General features: G+C 55.3%; 1 protein-coding gene across 6 annotated transcripts; it reads right to left on the reverse strand.

The window, feature by feature from the left end:
• BCAN (brevican) lies at positions 1–17,742 on the reverse strand. 6 transcript variants are annotated; one of them, XM_033414669.2, is made up of 15 exons: positions 17,530–17,742; positions 13,871–13,967; positions 13,253–13,344; positions 12,168–12,542; positions 11,690–11,864; positions 11,287–11,414; positions 10,504–10,797; positions 8,317–8,538; positions 7,102–7,710; positions 3,506–3,613; positions 2,681–2,839; positions 1,985–2,067; positions 1,476–1,620; positions 817–1,007; positions 1–487 (listed from the first exon to the last, which is right to left on the reverse strand). In XM_033414669.2, the coding sequence occupies exons 3-15, from the start codon at positions 13,341–13,343 to the stop codon at positions 380–382; spliced, it is 2,688 nt and encodes an 895-aa protein (XP_033270560.2). In that variant the 5' UTR covers position 13,344; positions 13,871–13,967; positions 17,530–17,742; the 3' UTR covers positions 1–379. The 6 variants fall into 6 exon arrangements, 5 of the variants coding, with proteins under 5 accessions (XP_033270560.2, XP_033270559.2, XP_004284595.2 ...); XM_033414668.2 differs by having other exon boundaries at positions 7,102–7,752; positions 17,534–17,741; XM_004284547.3 differs by having other exon boundaries at positions 7,102–7,752; positions 17,530–17,741.
• Positions 17,743–22,528: the final 4,786 nt, after the last annotated feature.

The following is a 22,528-nucleotide window of genomic DNA, read 5'->3' on the forward strand; positions in this document are numbered from 1 at the left end:
TTGTTTGGGCTCAAATGCAGCTTTATTTCCTGCTGGTTTTACAGGTATTCCACCCTGCGAACCCATTCTCTTGGAAAACCGAGAATGAGTGGGCACAGAGTCCCCCAGGGGAATGGAGAGGACAGGGTGGCTGGCAAGGAGAGGGCAGTTGAGGCACTTAGGGACCTACTCAAGGCCCTGAGGGAAAAACCTGATGCCCAGGGTAGGGGTGAGAGAGCCTAAGGCAGGGCTGGAGCTACCCAGGTATTTCACAGAAGCCCCTCCAGGCACTATCACCTGGACTTCAGCTCCACCCCTCTCGTTGTCACTCCCTGTGATGGGAAAAGCATGGGTTGGAGGGAGGGTTGGGGGCAGAGCGCAGTGCTGGGGGCCTTGACCCTTAGGGACCTGGAGCGGGATTGGGAGGGGGTGTCAACCGTGCCTTCCAGCTCCCCAGGAGCCTCCTCTGATGTCCTTCTGGGGCTTTTATTGGGCGCAGAGCTCGAGCCTGGGAAAGACACACACACTCACCCTCCACCCTTGGGCTCCTCCTCCTTCTCTCTCTTCTCAGAGCCTGCCCTCTGGGTTCTTGCTCCTTGACCTCTGACCTCATCAAAACACTTTGCCTGGCTCAGCCCTTAAGAGCCCAGACTGTGGCTGCATATTCTCAGACAGCAACACTGAAGGGGACCCCAGAGCATTCAGCCCACCTCCTCTTTGCCCCAGAGAGGGGTAGTGATAACTCCAAGATTACACAGCCAGTGATGGACAGAGCTAGGACTGGAGCCCAGGGTTGTGTTGGCTAGTGCCCCCCACCTGCCTCCTCCTGGCACTCACAGGCCTGCGGGGCACACAGGAGATCTGGGGGGGCTCCCAGCGACCATTCTCCTGGCAGCGGATCAGTGGTAGGTTGCGCTGGGCCAGGCCCTCCAGGCACCGGTAACGAAGCACTGTGTCTACTTCATAGCGCAGCCGTGGACGGCCAAATACTCGAGCCAGTGGCAGCTCTGGTGGGGGGCCACAGGACACTGCAGGGGGAACACAGTCAGGAACTGGGAGCTGGGCTCTGGGGGTAACAGTTCCCAGAATTGGGATGAAGGAGGAGAGGAGTAGGCCATAACCTGACACACACAAAAAAGTAGGGGTTCCAGGGACTTCCCTGGTGGCGCAGTGGTTGGGACTCCGAGCTCCCAATGCAGGGGGCCCAGGTTCAATTCCTGGTCAGGGAACTAGATCCCACATGCATGCTGCAACTAAGAGATTGCATGCCACAACAAAGGAGCCCACCGGCCGCAACTAAGAGCCGGTGCAACCAAATAAATAAATAATAAAGAGTAGGGGTTCCAAACGGACCCGTCTAATTTGTTATCCCGCCCATGCCCACGGCCTGGGACGCATTTCTGATTTCTCTGTGTAGCTTTGCACCCTCCTTCTACACACACATCAGTTCCAGGATTCTCTAGCCCCCACCCCTCCTCCCCCTCGCCCGCCCTCACCCAGCCCCATCTTGCAGGTGTAGGACAGGTGGTAGTTGCAGGGCACATCACTCCATTGTCCCTGATCGTGCCACACCATAACCACGCAGTTCTCTCCGGACAGGAAGTAGCTGTCTGGCTGCCCAGGGTTCCAGTTCTCATAGAGCTGGGAGGGTGGGGGGAGGATGGAGGAGGTGGTGAGGAGCTCCAGCCCCAGGAGCACTGGGAGGAATGGACCTGGAGGACCTGAGGAGAAGGGGGTGGGGGAGGGGCACCAGGAGAGGGAAGGCTAGAGGGATGGGGAGTAGGGGACCCAGAAGGAAAAAGAAGATGTCAGGGGCTTTGGGGGGAAGGATAATGGGAACCAGAAGAGAAGAGAAGGGGACACAAGGAATGCAGGAGGGCCAGGAAGAGGAAAAGGTAAGGGGCCAGTAAAAGGAGAGGGAGGGATGGGGGTTATTGGGAGTAGAGGGCAGAAATGCTTCGAAGAAGCGACCTAGACAGCGTGAGGGGCGGCCAGAACCTCTCACCAGGGAGACGCCATCTGACCACAGGAAATCGCCTTCAATGGTCCTGTCATTGAGCCCGATCCACTGGTACTCCCGGTATCGATCTGGGGAAGAACCGCAGGGGAGACGAAGGTGTGCAGTGAGCTTCGCTGCCAGCAGATGGCGGCCATTCCCTGTCATCGGGCTGTCTGTGGGTGCTCGCGGGGGGAAGTCCTTCCCGCAACCCCAAATCCGCGCTTCCCGGTATCCTTATCCCTCCAACATCTGCACAAGGGCGGGATGGAAGGCAGGGGCGTGGGGGGTGAGGGAAGAAGAAAAATATCACCAGGGCTAGAAAAGGGAAACTCTGGAAAAAGTGAAAACTCTCAGCAAGGTCAGAGTCGGGGAGAGTAGAGGGAGGCAGGAGAGCCAGGGAGGTGGGGAGCGACTAAAGATAAGCCCCCAAGCAACCGCCAGGCTGATGCAGGTGTATTTCCTGCGCGAATCTCAGCCCTCCCCTGCCTGAAGCCCCACTACCCACGTGTGGAGTGGGACGGAGGGAGAGAGGAAAGAAAAGTGAATGAATGAATGAATGAGGTAAACCAAGTAATGAGTACCTGAATTAATGTATAAGGGGGTTAATTAACACACTCATTAATTGATTGATTGATTGATGAGTGAGTGAGTGTGTGAGAGAACAGGTGATGAGGGTCGCCTCCCGCCCTGTCCCCAGCCCACTGTTGATGAAGTCCTGTTCCTCCGGCGTGCTGACGCTGGCCAGGTGCGCGCCGTACATCCGGCACTTGTTCTCCGCCTCCTCCCAGCTCCTTCGTGTAGAAAAGTGCTTGTAGCAGGCGCCCTGGAAGGCGTCCCAGCCAGGGCTGCAGAAGTGGAGGCCTAGGACACAGAAGGGCAGGCACCTTAGGCGGGAGAACGCCGAAACTCTGAGAGGCTGGGTCCCCAGACAGGGACTGGGCTCCTCCCACCACCTCAGACCGAGGGGGCGGGCTAAGTGTAGGAGGGCGGTGCCAAAGAGAGAGTAGAAAAGGAGCAGCTAGGAGCTGGAAGGGCCCTGGTTGGAGGGGGGCCTTGATGCCTTCCTTCTCTTGAGCGACACAGACCAGGGTGAGGCTGGAGTCCCGGCCTGGGTCTCTGCAATCCTCCTTCCTAAAGAAGAGCTGAACCCTCCTCTCTTCCCAGGAGAATGGAAACCGACAAGTACTGCCTGCCTGCCAAATTTCAGGAGCATAGATTCCCTGAGAGAGTCCTTTTTGATTCCACTTAACAGATGAGGAAATTGAGGGGAGGGCTCAGAGAAGTTATGTGATTTGTCTGAAATGGGGATTCTTTTCCCGCGCTTCCACTGCAGGAGGCCCAGGTTCAATCCCTGGTCAGGGAACTAAGATCCCGCAAAGTGCGGGGTGCCTCCAACAACAACAACAAATGGAAATTCATTAATGGCAAGGCCCAAACCAGTGTCCCGTCCCACCCCCTGGAGCTAGCGCGTTGTGGCAGGGTCTAGGCTTCAGCTCTCCCCCCACCGCAGCCCCTCAGCACACTCACCAACATCGCACAGGTCCCCCCCATAGCCAGGCAAACATAGGCAGCGGACCCCCTCCTCCTCCTCCAAGCACGTCCCACCATTGTGGCAGGGGCTGGGGACACAGTAACCTGAGAGGGAGAGAGGTGTGAGGTGGGGGGCCAGGGGAGCACAGCTCTGCAGCACAGGGTTCAGGGGTCCCAGCCCTGACCCGCTTGTCCTGGGGGCTATCACAGCACCCTAAATGTTCTCCCTGGAGCCTGCCTCTGGTCACAGCCCAGACCTGAGTTCTGGGTTTTTTCCCCTCCTCACTGCCCCCCACTTCAGCACTGGCTCAGCCCAGTGCTGGTCATTGTCATGCCCACCAGTGTGGGCCACGTCTAACAGGGGCCGAGAGGAGTGTCCAGGAAGGCCTTCAGGGTTTAATCCCACTAAGGGGAAAGATACTGGGCTGTCAGTCATGCGTCCTGGACTCTTACCTAGCTCCTGGATCTGCTGGGTACATTGAGCCAGTCACTTTACCTCTCTAGGCCTAGAGTTTAGTCCCCCACCCCTTGTCATTGTGCCAGGTCCTAGCACAGTTCTGTGTAGTCTAGGTGGGCTGGGTGGAACTGAAGGAGAGGAGAGTCACCATAGCAACAGTGAGGTGTGGCCTGCCATTTACTGCTTCTGGGATCTGACACTGGGGTGGTCTAGGAGGGAGCTAACCATTCCTCCTGCTGTCCACTGGGCAGAGCCAGGCCCAGAAGCTCTTAGTGAAGATCCAATGCACTTCCCTCACTCTATGCCCTACTCCCTCGCCCCCCCCAACCCTTCCCATGAATGGAGCTGCAGCAGCTCCCCCTGTCCTGTAGCACTGGCTCCACACACTCTCTCAACATCACCCAACCTCTTTGCCTCCCCTTCTTATCTCCCAGGACTCTCCCCCCACCCCATTACCAGGCTCCCCTTTCCCCCTCCACTTGGGGCCTCCTGCAGGTTCCCCAGCCTAGAAACCCCTTCAGTCCATTTTGTTCCTTCCTTCTGGCCCCTCTCCTCCAGGCAGTCTTCTTGGACTAACACACTACTCTGAAGGCCTGCAATCTGTTGTCTACATCCAGCTCCGTCTGGCTAGGCCATCTGCCTTCTCTTCTGGACTCTCTCTCATGATCTTGGGTGGCTGCCCTTAGACTGGGCCTAGGTGCTGAAGGGGCTGTCAGATTCTACTCCTTTCTGATCCGGATGACCTGGAGATGATGGCCCCACAGACTGACAGAGCAGGTCAGTGTTCTCGGCCCAGCCCTGGGCAGGACCCCTCAGACCAAGCCATCCACTCCTAGCAGCCAAGGCCCACGCCCACAGTGATTTACTCTGGCCCAAGATCCCACTGCCTGGTGGGGATCAGAGCAGAGGTGGGGGGAGGAGAAGCTGGCGGTGATTCAAAGAATTTTGCTGGGATGACCTAGCTGTTTTGGGTAAAATGAATCAGCTATTCCAACACCACTCCCCCTGTCATCACCCCTTCTGCCAATAGTTTCTTTCAAGCTGGTACTGCTACCTCCTAGGGCAAGGCAAGAAGGGGAAGTGTTTTATTTAACCCTTTAAGGACCAGGTCCTACAGAGGGTAGGAGTCCTGAGCCCCCTTCCTTTCCTCACACTTTCCTGCTCCTCCCGTGATCCTCTCTGCTCCTCTCTGTCCAACCCCCTAACCCTGGGGGCCAAAGACTCTCAAACTTGGTCCCTGGGGCCGTACCCAAGCCACAGGTCCCTCCCCCTGGCTGTGGGTGGCAGAACCTGAACCAGGATGGTGGGGGGCGGGTGTTGGCGGTGAAGGAACTCCTCTTGAGACTTTCTGGTCTTCCGCCTCCCCCCTTCTGGATCAACTACTATACACAATCAGAAAGTTCTTCCTTCCTGCTGCAATAGCAGGCTGGAGGACCTCTCACTCATCCCCCAGGTGGGGTAACTAAGACACCGCAGATACTTCCAATGGTGATCCTCTCCCACCAAAGGCCCTCCTCACCCCACAGCACTGAACTCCAAGGCCAGCTGGGCAGGGAGACAGTAGTTGAAATGAGTGAGCCTAGGTGTGATGTAGAGCCCCCTAGCCCACCCTGGGCCACCTAGGAGAATGGCCCTGGTACTAGGAGGGTCCCAGCCTTCTCCAGAGATCTCCATTTGGAAGCTCAACCTTCACTGAATAGATAGGGCTTCTTTCTCTCAGACCCCAGAACCTAACTCCCCATTCCCCCTCCCTCCACACTCTCCATCCTCCCCTCCTGATTTGTTTCTTCTCCAGCAATAGGAACTTTGAGATCCTTTGGGTTCAGGAAGGGTGAAATAGTGGGTGAGGGTGGTCATTAGTGCAGGAGTTAGTGGAGGAGGGGGAGGCCATGGGCAGTGGGATGAAAGCGAGATACCATTCCCCTGCTGATATGTGGGGGAGGGGAACAGAGCCTTGGGGCACCTGGACACCAGGGAATGGCCTTCATGCTAAGAGGGGCTTTCTCTGTCAGTCCTCTGTATGTATGGCTCTAGATGGGAGCCATCAAGATGGATCAGAAAGGGACACGTGTACACACACACACACACACACACACACTCTGGCCTGCAGAGGTTTCTCTCCATCAGGAGTGAGGGACTACAACTCCCAGCACTCCCGCAGACTGACAGACAAAGACTTCTCTGGGGTAAAGTGTACAGTCAGATTTGGGATCTCAGCAGTCAGGAAGGAAGGCGGAGACAGGCCTGAGGAGAGGACAAGGGAACAGCAGGGGCTGTTAGACTGCTAGGACAGGAAAGGGTGCAGGCTGAAGATGGAGACGGAAGAGGCACAAAGACACACAAAGACCCAGGGGGAGAAAGAGAGAGACAGAGAGACACAGAGAGAGAGATGGCACCAAAAGAACCATCAAAGAGCTACCCAGGACACAGCTCCATGGAATGAGAGGGGCAAACAGCTGGGGGTGGAGACAGAGGGTGCCAGAGTTTTGGTTATAAAGCGGTTTAATAGAGATTTATTTCCAAGGCTTGTTTCCATGAAACAGTCGAAAAAAGTACTTCACAGAAGTAGTTGCTTAAGGCTCTGTGGGGATAGGGCTCTCCTGGACCCCAAAGGTTGAGGGGTGGGCATGGGACCCCAGGCTTCCCTGATACCAGTGGGAGGCAGCTGAAGGGAGGTGGCACACAGGACGGGGAGGGAGCAGTGGAGGATGGGCCTGGGCCTTGAAGAACGCAAAAGGCAATGAGGGCACCCACTGAACAAGGCATGAGGGTCCTCTGTGGGGCCAGTGAGATGTGGGTCACAGGTAGAGAGCCAAGGGTAGGAAAAAGTTCCAGGTGTTTGGTGGTAGGGCTGGGGGTCACAGTGTGGATTTCAGAAACAGGGACAGGGTCACAGGGTGGGAGTCATGGAGTTGGGGGTTACAGGGTGAGGACTCAGAGAGCTGGAATGGAAGTCACAAGGTGGGGTATCCAAGATTGGAAGCCCACAGGTAGAGGTGGGTAGGAGAATGAAGGCAAAGGACAAGAGAGTCTGGGGCAGTGGTGGGTTAAAGGACTATAGGTCAGGTGATCCAGAGCTGCAGGGGGGGAAAGAGGATGAGGATAAAGAGGGAGGTTGAGCCTTGGGCAAAGTTACCTGATGAGGGGGCCACGGCCACTCCACCATGGCTGGCACTGTCAGTGGGCAGCACCGGCTGGGCATGCACTGAAGTCCCTGCTGGGACAGTTCTTCCAGAATTCTCTTCAGAAGGGGTCTCCAGGTCCCTGGTACCCTCAGGGGCCCGTGTGGCTGGAAGCAGGGAAGGGGCATCCTCGGAGCTCCCTGTCTCCTCACTCTCTCCTCGAGGGACCCCAGACAGCTCAGGACCCCCAGTCTCCTTCCCTATCTCTCTTGCCCCAACCGGAGCAGAAGGTGATGGGGATGCCAGGTTCCCTTCCCTGGGAGAGGGCAGGGCCTCCGTGGGTGGTCCAAGGACCGTTGGAGGCCTGGGAGCCTCTGGCTCTCCATAGGGAGGTGGTGATGCATCAGGCTTCAGGACCGCCCTCACTGGTGGGGATGCCCGGGAGAGTGACTCCTCTGGAGCCGGCTCCGTGGGGAGAGGGGCCTCTGGGTCCAGGCTGCTGAGCTCACTGGGCCAGGCCCACAAGGCCTCGTCCTCCACCTCCTCCTCTTCTTCTTCTTCCTCTTCTTTCTCTTCTTCATCCTTGTATGTCTCTTCTTCCTCCAACACCTTGCCTTCCTCTTCTGAGGACCCCAGGGGAGGTACAATGGATTGGGTTTCAAATTCTAGGCAAAGCACAGATGGTTCAGCACCAGGGACAGCACCCACCAGAGGACAGGAAGAAGGAAGGGGAAGGGGAGAAAGGTGGGGCTGGGGAGGGTGAGCCCTCAGGGAGAGGGAAGAGCCTGCCCTGGGGAGGAACTGCCTTTGCTCCACACCAGAAGAATTTCCACTGGAGCTGCAATAGTGAGGCAACACTTGAGAAGGCTCTATGAGCTGTCATTAGCCCAGGAAGACCTGGTGGTTGCATCTCCCTCTCCCAGTCTGTTAAAATTCTCTGTTTATTTTGGGTAGGTGAGGGGGAGGAGAGACCAAAGAAAGGAGATCCCTCCTTCCCAGAGGGCAGCTCCTTAGTCCAAGCATCTCCAGACCCAGCTATCTGGGAGTGGGATTTGCTGGAAAGGCAAAGGTTGGGAGAGGAACAGGAGAGGTGCCTTGCACGACTGTGCTGCTGAGAGAGGACAGGGTAGAATCACGGCAGCGACAACCCCGGCCTCAGCCTGGGCTTGCCCTTTCTGCCCCAACTTCTCCCACGTGTGGATATCCCCAGGATAAGACATTTGAGTTACCTAGGAGGGTCCTAGGGGCCTCTGCTGGGTCTTCTGGAGTGGAGCTTCCACCTGTTCCATCCTCCATAATGGGAATGGAGTAGATGGCTCCCCGGGACTCGCTCTCCACAGCTTCCCGAGGCAGCTGCAGTTCCTCCAGGGTCTCTGTCACTGTGACAATGGCTTCCAGTGCATCAGAGGCCAGGTCAGAGGCCTCAGGGATGGCAGAGGGCTGGCCAGAGTCTGTGGCAGGAGGAAAGTGCCGATGGGAGGTTAAGGAGGTGCCTCTGCCCTCACAGGCCTGCATGTGAGGGTTCTGGCTTAGACTCAGAGACCATGGAATTCTCTTAATTGTCTCTCGTCTTCCCTATGGAGCACCCATGGGGCCCAGAGAGCACCCCGGGGCTTCATCACTCATTCCTCAAGCATTAATCAAGTACCCAAGCATTCTCCTGGGCACTGAGGATACAGTGCACAGCAGAACAGCAAGCTTCCTGCCCTCAAGGGAATTTATGTTCTAGATACAGACAAACAAATAAACATATAATGTTACCATATAAAGAACAATTAAGTTTAGTAAGGAGATGGGAAGTGCTACTTTAGATAGAATGGTAAAGGAAGGCTCAGGAAAGAGGTCATCCCTTGAGTAAGGAGATGGAGGCAGAAGGATGGACAGAATGGCCTCAGCACCTTGGGACCCTGGTTTTAGGGTAAGGTGTGAGGGAATCCCAGTCATCCTAAGACTCTAGAAATGGAAGGGGACAGGCTGCCATCACCACAGGAGAGCTGAAGGGTAGGGTACAGGAAGGACATTCAACCATCACCACCTGATGATCTTGGTGTTGGGGCAAAAGGGCAAGTGGCCACCCCATCCTTCCAGGATCTGCTCTCTTCAAATAACCAGAGTTTTAGAATGAATTACCTTGTCCCAGGGGAAGGGAACCAAGAGCAGAAAGCCAGTGAAGCAAAGGTGGAATTGGGCTAAGAAAAGCCCTGAGGGCCAGCTGTGTTCAGCCAGACAAGACAGGACAGCACATCCTGCCTGCGTCACCTGCTTCAGTGAGCCTTGCTCACAGCAGACAAGCAAACCTGTGCCCTTGCCCGCCTCTGCCCTCCACCTGCTCCCAGCCATAGTCGTCCTCTTCCTTCCCCTCTTCTCCTGATTCAGTTCCTCCTTCAATTTCTTTCCATAACAGTGCTTGGGACATAATTATAATCAGTGCTAGACGTGTTAACTACTATTGTTATAATTATCATCATCATCATCCCCATTATCTGTGTTCAAGTAAGTCTTTCCAGATGGACCTGTCTTCCTGTGGACTTCCCTTCCCCATCCCTCCCAGCCTCGGGCCAAAGCCACCTGGAGATCTGTCCCAGGGGAAGTAATGCTTTTCTCTCAGTCTTTCCTTGTGCTGGGAGTGAAGCATTTCGTCTCTGGTCAGACTGAGGGCTCCCATGGCAGAAACTGTGTCTTCCTCCTTCAGACTAAGGGCTCCTAGTAGGCTGTGTCTTCTCTTTCCATTTCTGCCTCCAGCCCTTGTATCAGTATTGCAGGCTCACAGTTGGGGCAGGGACTCCAATGCTCCGTGGCAATGCCTCCCTGATTGTCAGTCATCCTTGGCCTGGGCCCTGTGCCTCTGGGGGTCGCAGGCACTGCCTCCCCTCCAGCTCCCAATATAAGATGTGGGCAGGAAGCCATCTCTACACCCAGCTGTCTTTAAGGACCTGCTCCCTGTGGGGGGAATTATGTCTGTCCCTCAATATTTGGTGGTAAAAATCTGATACCTTCAAGCTGAAGGTTCTGGAAACCCCTCTGAAGCGTATTTAGTTAACTGGAGCAGATCATTCATTGGATTCAGAGAATGTCAGTCATCTCTGGTCTGCTCATGAGCTGACGAGAGATGGAGACATATTTGGCAGCCCAATAAGGGAGAGGCAGCTTTGCAACAGGAAGAGACAAGGCAGGGACTACTGGTGTGGAGGCAGGTGAGGAGATGCAGCGAGGTGAGCCCTCCTTGAGGCCACAAAGACCAAGTCAGAGGGCACAACCAGAATTAGAACCCTAAGTGACAAGCTGAGCACCACCCAAAGCTCCTTGAGGCAAATGGCAAAGATCCAAGAGAAACCGGTCGGGGCTGGGGTAAGAGCGACGGCCTCGACTCCGTCTCCCTGAGGTTGGTCTCAGCCTCTGCAGGGAGGTGGGCTCACCTCGGAAGCAGTAGACATTGAAGCGGCTGTGCTTGTTGGGGAAGCCGGTCTGGTTGGGGAAGAGGAAGAGAGTCTTGACACCAGGGAGGCCCCCACCACAGCGCTGGCTGGGTGTGACGATGGGGTAGCGCACACTGCCATCAGCCAGCCAGCCTGGGCTGCAGCGGTCCAGGCCACCATCCCAGGCTGCATACAGCTGGCCCGTGGTTGCAATCTTAGCACCCCGCTCCTGGCAGTACGCCCGTGCCTCCTCCAATGTCAGCTTGTCTGCAGGGGCACCCAGGAACAGCTCTCCTGGGGAGAAGAAGAGGCTGGGTTACCAAGAAGGGAGCTCCTTCCACCCTGGGCTCCCACAGAGACTCTGGGCAAGCTTCTCTGGGCCTCAGTCTCCTCATCTGCGACATGCAGTCCATCACACTACTTTATAGGATCGAAGTCTAGATAGAACCTTAGGATCGATAATATTGCTCGAAGGAAACTGGCCCAACTTCCTAATTCTGCCAAGAAGGAAACTGAGGCTCAGAGATACTGAAACATAGAGAGATGCACAACAGGTAACAGCAGAGTCAAACTCAGTCTCCTACCACCTGTCTGAGGCTTTGGCCATGAACTTGTCTCTATGACAGTGTTTGGAGGGAGGGACACTGACTGTTTCCTTACCGCTGGCTGCCCACTTAAATACAGGATGATAAAGGATGATAAGGTCCAGCAGAGGCCCAGGAGGACCTATGGGCAGCACTGGAGAGGGGGCTCTTCCCCTGGGAACTCCCTACCCCCAATCACCATTTAGTTCTTCCGCATAACAGTAGACATCATAGAGGTCATCTGGGTCCACCACTCCATAGTTCCGGACCCCAGGGAAGCCATCCATGTCTCCATAACAGGCCTCTCGTGGAGTCTGGATGGGATACCTGGGGAAGGGGTACAAATGCCTTCACCAGGGAGCCATCCCACGGTGATCCTCCTGAATCCCATTGCTTTTCAGTGCAGCCAATTGTCCTCCTAGCTCTGTAGAAATGCACACCCCCCACCAAGGCGGGGTCCTAACCCACCCTCCAAAGACCAGCTTCATCCGCCAGAGGCAGGGAGCCCTATATGGCCAGCCTGAGGCAGCCCCTGGCAGAACCAGAGGCCACAGCCCACCTCAGAAACAGCTAGAAGCTCCAGGGCCCCAGCCCCAGCCCACCTCACGGTCTGGTCGGACAACCAGCCAGCATCACACTGTTCATAGCCCCCAAGATAGGCGGCATAGAGCTGCTCCGGAGTGGCGATTCGGGCTCCGATGCGGGCACAGGCCTCCTGGGCCCCAGCGAAGGAGAAAGCATAGCGGGCAGAGCCCTCCCGGTAGAGAAAGACGACCCCTGCGGGGCAGAGAGGATCCTGAGGCAGGATCACCCAGCACACTGACTTCCCCTTCCCCTCCTTGTCAACCCCCTGTATACAAAGGGTAAAGTCCAAATTGCGCCCCCTCTACAGCATGAGGGGCTTCAGTGAGACTGTGGGTAGAATTTCCTCCACCTGAAGAGAGAAAGGAGGTAACAGAGGCCTGTAGCTACCCACTCCTTTTCCAACTCAGTCTGTGCCTTCTAGGTGTTTGCTTCTGCTTCAGACTGTGGGCTCCCCTCCCTCTCTCCGGGAACCTCTCTCCATCTTTGCCCTCTCACCTTTGACCTTGACCTCCACAGCGTCGCTGCTGTCGTCGATGCCGTGCTGGACCTCGCAGCGGTAGATGCCCGAGTCGTTGGGCCGCAGCTCGCTCAGCACCAGGGAGACATCGGTGAGTGACGCTGGGTAGGCAGGCAGTGCCACGCGGAACCGGTAGGCCTCGCTCACCTTGACGCGTAGCCCCCGCGCCACTAGCACCTCGGCCTCCCGGCCGCCGGACAGGAAGGTCCACTTGACCCGGGGGGAGCCCTGCGCGGCCCGGCGGCTTGGCGGCGGCCGCAGGTAGTGAACGTGGCACGGGATGGTGAGGGCGCCGCCCAGCACGCCCTGCAGCGGCGCCTCACCCGCTATGCGCACGCGGAAAGCCCGGTCCTCTGTGGGCGGGCGGGGCCGGCTGGAACTTCGTGCTGTGGATCTGCCACGACCCGCCCCAGGGTTTCCGAGCCCCGCCCCAGGATCCCGACGCCCCGCCCTAGGATTCCCGGGCCTTGCCCGGGGGTTTTCGTAACCCCGCCCCCAGGAACCTGGGCTCGGGCCCGCTGAGTCCTGCAAACCCACCTCTAGGTCCCCCAGGCCCACCTCCCACGGTCTACAGACCGATCCACAAAGTCTCCCAGTCAAATTCACCCCCAAAGTCTCCCAGTACCACCCCAGGATTCCTGGCCCCCACCCCAGGGTCTTCTAACCTCACCCCCTGGGTCCTGCAGCCTTGTCCCCAAAGTTTCCCAGTCTGTTCCCTTCAGTCACTTCCACGATTTCTCCCAATTCCACCTCTGTTCTGCCTCCCAGCCCCATTCATTGTGCCCCAAGGGTCTCCCATCCTCCACCCTGGAGACTGGCAGCCATGCACCTAGTGCCCCTCCCTAGCCCTACTCCCAAGATTCCGCCACCCGACCAGCGGCCCACAAATCATCCCTTATTTTCAAGTGTCCCTGCCCTGATCTTCCCCCACAGTGCTCCCAATTCTATCTCCTCCCTGGGTCCCTCAAGGCTGACAGACGTTGGTTAGGGCTGAACAAGAGGCTCCTTCCTACCACAGGGGAGATGCAGGAGACTGACAGTGACCCTGAGTGGGGTTGCTTACCTGAGCTGTCTCCTTCCAGAGCATCAGCTAAGGCCGCAGGGACCCAGGCCAGAGCCAGGGTTGCCAGCAGGGGCAGAGATGGTAGGGCCATGCTGCAGGATGAGGGGGGGGAATGGAGGAGGAAAGATGGGGTTAGACCTCAGGATGGACTTCTGACTCCCTCCCACGTCCACATGGATCACACATATCCTGATTCCAGAAGCCCACTGCCCCCACCTCACTATTAATTAACACTGTTTCTGTCTCCCCACAAGGGATTCTTATTTATTTATGTTTGGCTGCATTGGGTCTCTGTTGCTGCGCGTGGGCTTTCTCTAGTTGTGGCGAGTGGGGGCTACTCTTGGTTGCGATGCACGGGCTTCTCATTGCGGTGGCTTCTCTTGCTGTGGAGCACAGCCTCTAGAGCGCAGGCTCAGTAGTTGTGGCGCACAGGTTTAGTTGCTCCGCAGCATGTGGGATCTCCCCGGACCAGGGCTCGAACCCGTGCCCCCTGCACTGGCAGGAGGATTCTTAACCACTGCGGCCACCAGGGAAGTCCCCCCCACCAAGGGATTCTTATTCAGAACTGAGACCTGGGTCCTCATCAACTCACCGTGTGACTTAAGGCAAGTTCCTTACCCTCTTTAAGCCTTTGTTTTCTTACTTGTAAAGGAGCACCATTACTACCACCTTACAGGTTGTCATGAGGCTATGGGCTTTGAGAGTGCTTTTTATCCTAAAACAAAACAAAACAAAAACAAAAAACAAACAAAACAAACAAAAAAACCTGTACAAATGTATAGCACCCTGCACACAGTAAGAGCTCAATAAATGCTTACAGCATATAGCATGAATTGTGGGTGCCATTATGCTTGAGTCTCCCCTGCCCCTCCCAGTACCAGACTTCTTTGAACCTTCCTCCTCCCACAGTACCCCTCCAACCTTTCCTTCCTGTCCCTTCCTCCCTGAGTACCATACCCACCTAGCCTCCTCTGGGAAGGCTTTCTAGACTAAACCCGGGCAATGAACAACACCTCTCCAGCCCAACCCCTCATTGACCTCCCCCCACTGCACCATTACTTATAAGGAAACTCTTCTCTTTACCCCCCAGCATCCTCCACCCCCTCATCCTTGGCTGCCTTCTCCCTCCTTCCTCCCAGCCTTTCCTTTCTGCCTGGCACGGGCTTTCCCACAGGATCTCCTGGCTCAGAAACCAGCTGGGACAAAGCCCCTGTCTCTGCCAGTCTGGCCTCCATCCAGCCTCTCCCTTCCTCCACCCCAGCCCCAGGCTGGGGGGTGGGCTAAGGGGGGTGTGTGAGAATAAATGAAAGGGACCATTTCCCTCCTGCCCTTGGCTATCAGAAGCTCTGAGAGCTTGAACTATTCTTCTGAAGATCTCAAAGCTCTTACACTCTCATAATGGAGGGATGGGGGTGGGACATTGAGAAATGGGCCCAGAGAGGGATTGAACCTGAGTCCCCAGTGAAACCAAGTCAGGCACCAGGCCAGTGTGCCCCCAGGAAGGAAGGCTGCAGAGCCAACGTCATCTTTAATGGTTGGCTTAGACTCAAAAGAGCACGGAGAGCCAAGGCTGCCATGGAATAGGCCAGTGATACGGCAAGAGAGATGAAGGTTAGACTGCAGGCAAGGCTTCCTAGACATCAGGCTTATTCCTACTGTCTACTCATTCCCACTTCAGGCCCATTGTTCCACTTCTATCTTCCCTGACCACTCAGGCTCTGCCTTCATACATGTCCGCCCTTTTCTGAGCCTGAGCTGATGGGAAGTTTCCCTCTTCTCCCAGATCCTCTGAAGGATCCCAGATCCTCCTAAGGATGCCTCCCCACCACGGTAACATCCATTTCCCCCATCGTGGCTGGGCATCAAGGGCTCTGTGGCTCTGTGGCTCTGACCTCAAGGTCAGAGGTGGGGGAGGAATGGCAGAAGCCAGATGCCCAGGGCCTCTCTTCGACCTTTGAGAGGGAGGAGGTTCTTGATGGGGCCCAATCAGAGGGTGTGAGACCAACTCTGGGCATGGGGGCCCTTGAGAGGACTGCTTTCTGGGGTTGGAGTGGGGACCATTTGGTATGAACAGCCAGTGCCTGCCGGGTGCTTGAGAGACTGTTTGCCATGCATTTGAGCTGTGCCAGGTCCTAAGCTGGACCCCTTTCTGGCGCCTTCCCTCCCCTCACCCTGGGCTGGAGCTGGAGCTACCCAGAGCTCTCTGATGGGCGGCCCAGAAACCCATATAGTTGGAGCCACTCTGGGACCAACACCCTAGACCCCGCCTTTCACCTCTGTTACGTAAGTGGGGGAATGAAGGGAGAAAGTCTGAGTCTGATGAGGACCTGGATGCCTTGAATCATAGAGGGTATCCCACCCTCACCTCCAAGATTTGGAGTCACTGACCAGAGGAGCCAAGAGAGTGGCCCTGATTGTGTGGTTCTCAGTCAGAGAGTTCTGCACACCTCCCAACCCCACACCAATCACACCAAGCTTGGTCCTCAGCCCCTTCCTGGTAGAGCTAGGAGTCCTGAGAAAACTTAGGCATCCCCTCCTCTGGTACCAGACTCAGACTCAAGGATCCAAGGCTTGGTCTCCATAGCACACACCCACCCACCTCCACTACATCTTCTCATCCTCCAGAGCAGGACACACCACCACTTCATCTCTATCCTCAAGAGCTCAGCAGTCTTCCTGTCCCTTTCCCTGATGCCACACCATCCCTCTGCTACAGCCTCTGGATTTCTCCCCTTGTCTTGAGTTTTCCCAGCTGTTCAGGAAACTTCCCTCTCGTTACATTATCATTCCTGTCTGACCATGGATGTCTATCCCCTCACAGCCTTCAAAAACCCAGTGCACAGAGAATCAAGACCAAGCTGTGTGTGTGTGTGCGTGTGTGCGTGTGTGCGCGCACGCATGCATGTGCGTGCACTTAGGCACACATACCCAATGCCCACCATCTCTATGCTGAATGCCCACCAGCTGGCGGTTCAAGGTCTGCCCCACGGGAACTGAGCTCCAGCACTCAGCAGGGTGAGCAGGGATGCACAAGAGGCCAGAGCTTCAGTCACAGCAGGAGGGAAGCTTTCAGCTACCCCCTTAGTGGCTGTGTGAGGGGCAACAGGAACCTACACAATATCAGTGAGGCCTTAGCAGGGCCTGCAGGAGTAATTGCGGTAACCATATAAATAGTCCTATTTATTGGAAGCACAACTAACAATATGATTAGCAACATCGTCAGCTGAGCTATTGTAACTCCTCCTAGTATAAAACCTGAAATGTGGATGATGCTGTTATCAACAGCAAAGTTAGCCATGACAACACAGGCACTGGTAATACTGGGAGTGGGTCTATGGGTTAGGTCATTGTCCCTTGATCTCACTGGTATTATCTGGAATAGAAGTAATGCAGATATGAATGGTGCTAACAAAACTAATGGCAAATCTTTGTCCTGTTAGAACCAAGTGGGCAGAGCTATTCTGATAGGAAGGGGATATGGAAGTACCTGGGGGGAGAGGGGTTCCCGGCCCAACAGCAGTGCTAGGAAGGAAAGCAGGAGCGGTAACTGGAATTCCAGCTGACAGTTCCTGACCATCTACTTGAGCCAGGCCTCTTACTAAATGCTTCCCATGTATAACCTCAACTTTGAGAAAAATACAGATTAGACATTACATCGATGAGGAATCCGAGGTTCAGGGAGGTGAACTAACTTGCCCAAGGTCACACAGCAAGTAAGTGGCAGAGTTGGGATTCCAGCTCCAGTCGGCGCCGGCACCACCCACAACAGCGGCTCCTGTTTGCTGTCCTGCGGGCTCCGGGAAGGTACCCCTAGGGTGGCCGGCCGCGGCTCTTCCCGCGGTGCTGCCTGCACCGTGGGTACAGAGTCGGGGGCTGACTCGAACCGCTGCCGCCCTGACCAGGACAAGGTCGCAAATCTCGGGCGGTGGTGCTGGGACTGGAGCCCGCAGCAGGGAAGACGCAAGGACCCACAGGGGCGTTTCCATTAGCCCGCGGACTCAAGGGGGTTGCGGGTCAGGCTGCAAACAGCAATGGGGGTGCCAGCGGCAGAGCTGGGAGGCAGAGCTGGAGATGGCAGGACGGCAGCAGGGGCCGTAGGCGCTCCGGGCTGGCCGACAGCGGACCTCGCCGAGGTGTCAGGGGTCGGCGGGTTGGGTGTGCCGGAGCCACGCGAGGCAAGGCCTGAGGGGTCGGGGACGCGGACCACAGGGCAGCCGGGGGTCGCTCCCTTCTCTCTCCCTCCCAGGTCTGGGCGGCTGGGATGCGGTCGCACTCACCTACCGGCGGGAGGCGGAGGACTGGGGTGGGGGTGCGGTACCGCGAAGTTTGCTGCTTCCTCCGGGGGTCTCCTCCGCGTCCACGGCTCGGTCCCGCAGCTGCAGCCGAGACTGCGGCGGGGACTGCGCGGGCGCGAGCAGAGGCTGGGCCCGCAGGACGCTCGAAAGAGGGCGCCGGGCGGCCGGGCGCCGCACAAAACCCCCTTTCTTTACCCCCGCCCCCGCCCCGCCCTTCCTCGAGTCTGCCCCCGCCCTCGGGCTGGGAACGCGGGGGGCTCGGGAAGATCACGGGACCCGCTGCCTTCTCTGCGTCGGTTCCCGGCGGCGGCAGCCGCGAGAGCAAGGACGAGAGAAGTAGGACAGCGTCCTGGGGATAAGAAGCCGATGACTTGGAGTAGGGAGGGAGGGAGGGCAGAAGGGGCGGGCAGGGAGCGCTCGCCGAGCTAGAGGATGATGTTGCAGCCGGAGGGATGGAAGTTAGACAGTCGGAAGGACTTCCCGTTGGTCAAGAGGAGAGGAGGAGGGACTCAGACAGTAGGGAAAAGGATGAAGGGAGAATGGGAGGGAGGCTTTGCTCCTGGAGAGACATCACACGCACGTATAAATGGGGGAGGGAGTCTCTTTTTTGGAGGCAGGATCAGGTGCAAATGACCTTAGCCACCCCCCTGGAGGAAGCTCTGATTGGGTTTTGTCTTCTGTGGTGCTCCCACTCCCTGCACAGAGGAGGAGCTGACTTTGCAGCTGGAGGGATGGAGGTTAGGCAGCAGATTCATGGGTTAAGCAAAGCAAGGAACTCTCTAGACATGGAGGGGGGAATGTGGCACTGTGAACGGTCATTACTGGTCATGCAAACCAATGTGCAAAATGCAGGCGTTGCTGGGAGCCCAGAGGGCCCACTGGCCAGAGCTGTCGCTGATGAATGCACAGCCTGGTGCCAGGGGGTGGGCCTTGAGCGCTGCCCAGCCGCTGGGGACTCCTCAGAGCCCAGAATACCAATGACACCCCCCCCCCCCACAGCTCCAGGGCCTCAGCTTGCTTCTTCTTTCCCAGGCTCTCTTTCCCTCTCCCTCCTCCCTCCTGGGATTCCAGGCAAGGGCCATGGCACAGACTGTGGGCAGGACAGCCAGACGCCTGGATTCTCTCCCCTGGATACCAGTGATGGCATCAAGGATAGCTTGTCAGGGGCTTTGATCTACACAATCTCTAACAGCACCTCCAAAATATCCCAAGTAAAGTGGGGTGCCTGCAATGCAAATGCAGCCTCAAGGCAGGTCCATGTCCATCCATCTAGATTTACCCAAGTCCGTCTTGTATGGAAATTCTGGACTGCCCTCTAGTGGATGCCCCAACTGCCCCACTCACCACTGCCTAGGCTTCCACTGCCTGGGCTTCCACTCACAGTGCTGTGAACTTGGTTCCGAAGGACTTGAAAAGCTCTCTCACACACACACACAAAAAAACAAACCCTCCCCCACAAACAAAAACCCTCCTCCCCAAATTCTTGAGGACCTAAAAGGTAGAATTCGGGCCCCTCCGCACAGACCCATCTATTGGAAAGACGGGACAAGAAGACCTGGGGGAAGTGGGTGGTAAGGTCCCTCAGTAAGAGACATGCCCCAGGCAGGGATGCAAGACTGAAGGGGACAGGGCAAGATGTCTGGGGAGTTTGGGGAGAAAGAGACCTCAGTTTATTCATTTCATTAAACAAATACTAACTGAATGTCCGCTATGGATCAGGCACTATTTTAGGCCTTGGGAATGCTGTCCCACGTTCCTTAGTGGGGGTGAGGGATCTGAGAATGCCTCTGGGGACAGATCTAGGCAACGCCTGGGCAGACCTAGGACCTCGCTTTGCTTTCCTCAGACCTTGCATCCCCAAGCTGAGAGACAGTCTCAGCATCGGTGCCTGAATCCATCCTAACCCCCACTTAGGCTTGTCTCTACATGGGCTGGATGGGGCTTGAGCCCAGCCAGGCAAAGCCATGCAACTGAGTGGCTGAAATTCAGTCCCAGCCGTGGCTCACATGTAACGACAATTCTTGCCTCGGGGAAACCTGGCTGTGACCAGAAAAGACAGAGAAAATGACTTTCCTTGCCACCTACCCATGTGACTAGAAATGTGGGCACACATTTTGGTGCCCTGGAGGAATCCATCCTCCAGCAGCACCTGCGTCTGGACAAGGGCTGGTACCAGACAGTCTGTTCCAAGGGGCAGACCCCTGGTGGGAAACCAGACCTGGTGAGAGAACAGTGAACTGCTGCTGTGAAGATCTTGATGAGAACAGGACTCTGGAGTCATGCGCACTGAGGTCAAACTCCTGTTCTGCCATTTGCAGTGGCAAAACCTTGGGAAGGTCTTTGTTTCTCTGGAACGGTTTCTTCTGTACAACAGGCTGAAGAGTATCTGCTGCACTGGGTAACATGTACTGCACTTGGGCTGGGTAGAGGAGGCACGTGGCCCATGGCTTAGGCTCAGTCAAATCTAATTATTTTTTATTTTATTTTATTTTTTACTTGAAGTAAAGTTGATTTACAATATTGTGTTAGTTTCAGGTGTACAGCAACAAAATCTAATTCTTTTCCTTTAGTAGTCATACACACACACCCTAATCTGCACCAGATCTCTTGGCCAGGTCAGTGGGCCACTCCCCTGTGAATGGGATAGAGTGCTCATTATTTGAGAGAGGAGTCCTTTCCCAAGGATTTCCCAGGGGAGGAAATGAGCACCTCCCCAAGACTTTCCAGTATTTCCAGCTGTGAAAATTCATACTGAAGTCTAACCTGCACTTGATCTGCCAGTTTCTGATCAGGGACTTTCGTTACTTGCATCTTGACCCATGGCCATGTGACAATCTCCCCCACTCTCCATTTCCATCCTCTTTTTGAGAAGAGATGAGATCTAAGGCCTTCCCCTCTAGGATTCAGAAAGAGATCCTCAGGGACTGGCTGAAAGCAAACAGGATCAATGGAAGCAGGAAGAATGAAAGTCAGATTTTAAGTAGAACTTCCTGCCCCAGTAACAGGAGGAGAATGTCTCAGGTAACCTTACGTATCTTCTGGACGAGGAAACTGAGACCCAAGTGGTGAAGTGACCATCTAGGGTCACATGGCATGTAACTGACATGACCAAAACCCAGGTCTCCCAACTCCCAGGCCCGGGTTCTTGCCAGGGCCCACAGCTGTCTCTCTCAGGGGAGAGAAAATGGGAGAGGTGGAAAGAAGAGAGAAGGAAGGAGGTGGGTCCAGCTCTCCTCCCGCTTCCATGTGCAACCCAGCTGGCCGTCTCCCAGCCTCCTGGGCCGTGGAGAATTTTCCAGTTTCTCCAGATGAGAACAATCTCCAACCCACTGCCCACCCCCAATATCCTCCATCCAAGACAAAGCTGAGGTCATGACCCAAGTTCAGGAAGCAGAATCAACCCTCCAAGTTCTAGCATCCCAACCCACCCCCCCACTGGACTCCCAATCACAGTGGCCACTGGGAGAGCCTGTCTCTACAGCTTCTTGAACACCTGTCTCCACTTTCTCAGACTTGGGGGTGGGCGCCCAAGCAGCTTGATTGCTCTCTGAGGCCATGCACATCACACAGGCACCTGGATCCTATGCCATGGGGATGTGAGAGTGGGGCTGAAGAGGGGGGATGGACATGGCGCTGAAGGCTGGCACAGCTGTGTTTGGAGAATAGGGGCTTTGATAGCTTCTGAAAGGGGCCAGGAAGCTTGGGACCCCAGCCCAGGGGAGGGAGGGCCCAGGAATGGCTGGGTGTAGCTCTGAGGGCTCCTGCAGCTGACCATGGGCTGGGGGTGGGAGGGGAGTAGGGTGGTGGAGGGACAGTGGGGGGACCTACAGACTGACCAACGTTGTGGGAGAGCCTCTGCTGCATGAGGAGGAGCCAACTGTCCCCCCTGACCTGACAGACCCTCACTTTGAGGGCTGCAAACTCATGTGTTCAGAGAAGACCACCAGCCTTTTCCAAAAAGAACAGCTGAGGGACTGGAAGGCTCAACCCTGAGTACATCCAAATCTACTTCTTGAGAAAAAGTCTGTCCCATCTGCAGACTCCCTGCAGCCCTTCTCCCGCCCCCTGATGGGGAAAGACCGCTCACTTTTCTGTGATGCTGGGGCAGGTGCTCTCTGAGTCTCAGTTTCTTCACCTGTAAAATGGTAATAACACTTTATTTTATGGTTTTGATGTTGGAATAATATAATTAAAACAAAAAATTAAACTGGAAGGAATTAATTTTAGATTAATTTAAACAGAGGAAAAGTGATGCAATCCCTAAAATTTTAAAACAAAATGAAACTCATGCACCTAATTATATATAAAGTTGGAGGCAAAGCCACATAGAAGAATTTTCTTTCAAGTGATTATAAAACTCAGCATTTTGACTATAGAACCCTAAGAACAACGAGAACCATGGAGATATGTTACTGCTGGCATTATTATTTTGAAAAGGGTTATTTATGGTGATAAAGCAAATAAGTAATTATAGTAATGGTGTTAGGAACTAAGATTTTCAGTGTAAGAAAAGGAAAGTTAAGCAAAAACTGCTAATCTTAAATCTGCATTGGAAGTAGCAGCATGAACTCAAGATTTGCATATTTATTTTCTGTCTCCTGAAAAGGCTTAGAAGCAATGACAAACCAATAACAGTGCATACCCCTTGTATCCAGATTGAGGTCTCTAAATAGTACTTTTCACTAAATGGAACTCTTTGGAGAGATTCCAGGTCTGGGGCAGGATAGTTTGTCATACTTGAGAATAAGGAAGTTATGAGACTTAGGTCAGGTTCATGTCAAAAGGACCCAGTAGCCAACTTGAGAAGACTCCCACTGGCCAAAGATGAAACATCAGCATTAAGATGAGTAATGACTGGAAGAGATTGAAACACGTCGAATGGATAAAAAGCCCATGGTTTCATAATGATACTAAAAAATAAGATCAGTGGTCACCTCTGGACGTTGACAGGACATCAACTCACAATTTTGAAAATGAATGG

Source organism: Orcinus orca, chromosome 1 (genome assembly GCF_937001465.1).
Source record: "Orcinus orca chromosome 1, mOrcOrc1.1, whole genome shotgun sequence".
Classification (NCBI taxonomy): Eukaryota; Metazoa; Chordata; class Mammalia; order Artiodactyla; family Delphinidae; genus Orcinus; species Orcinus orca.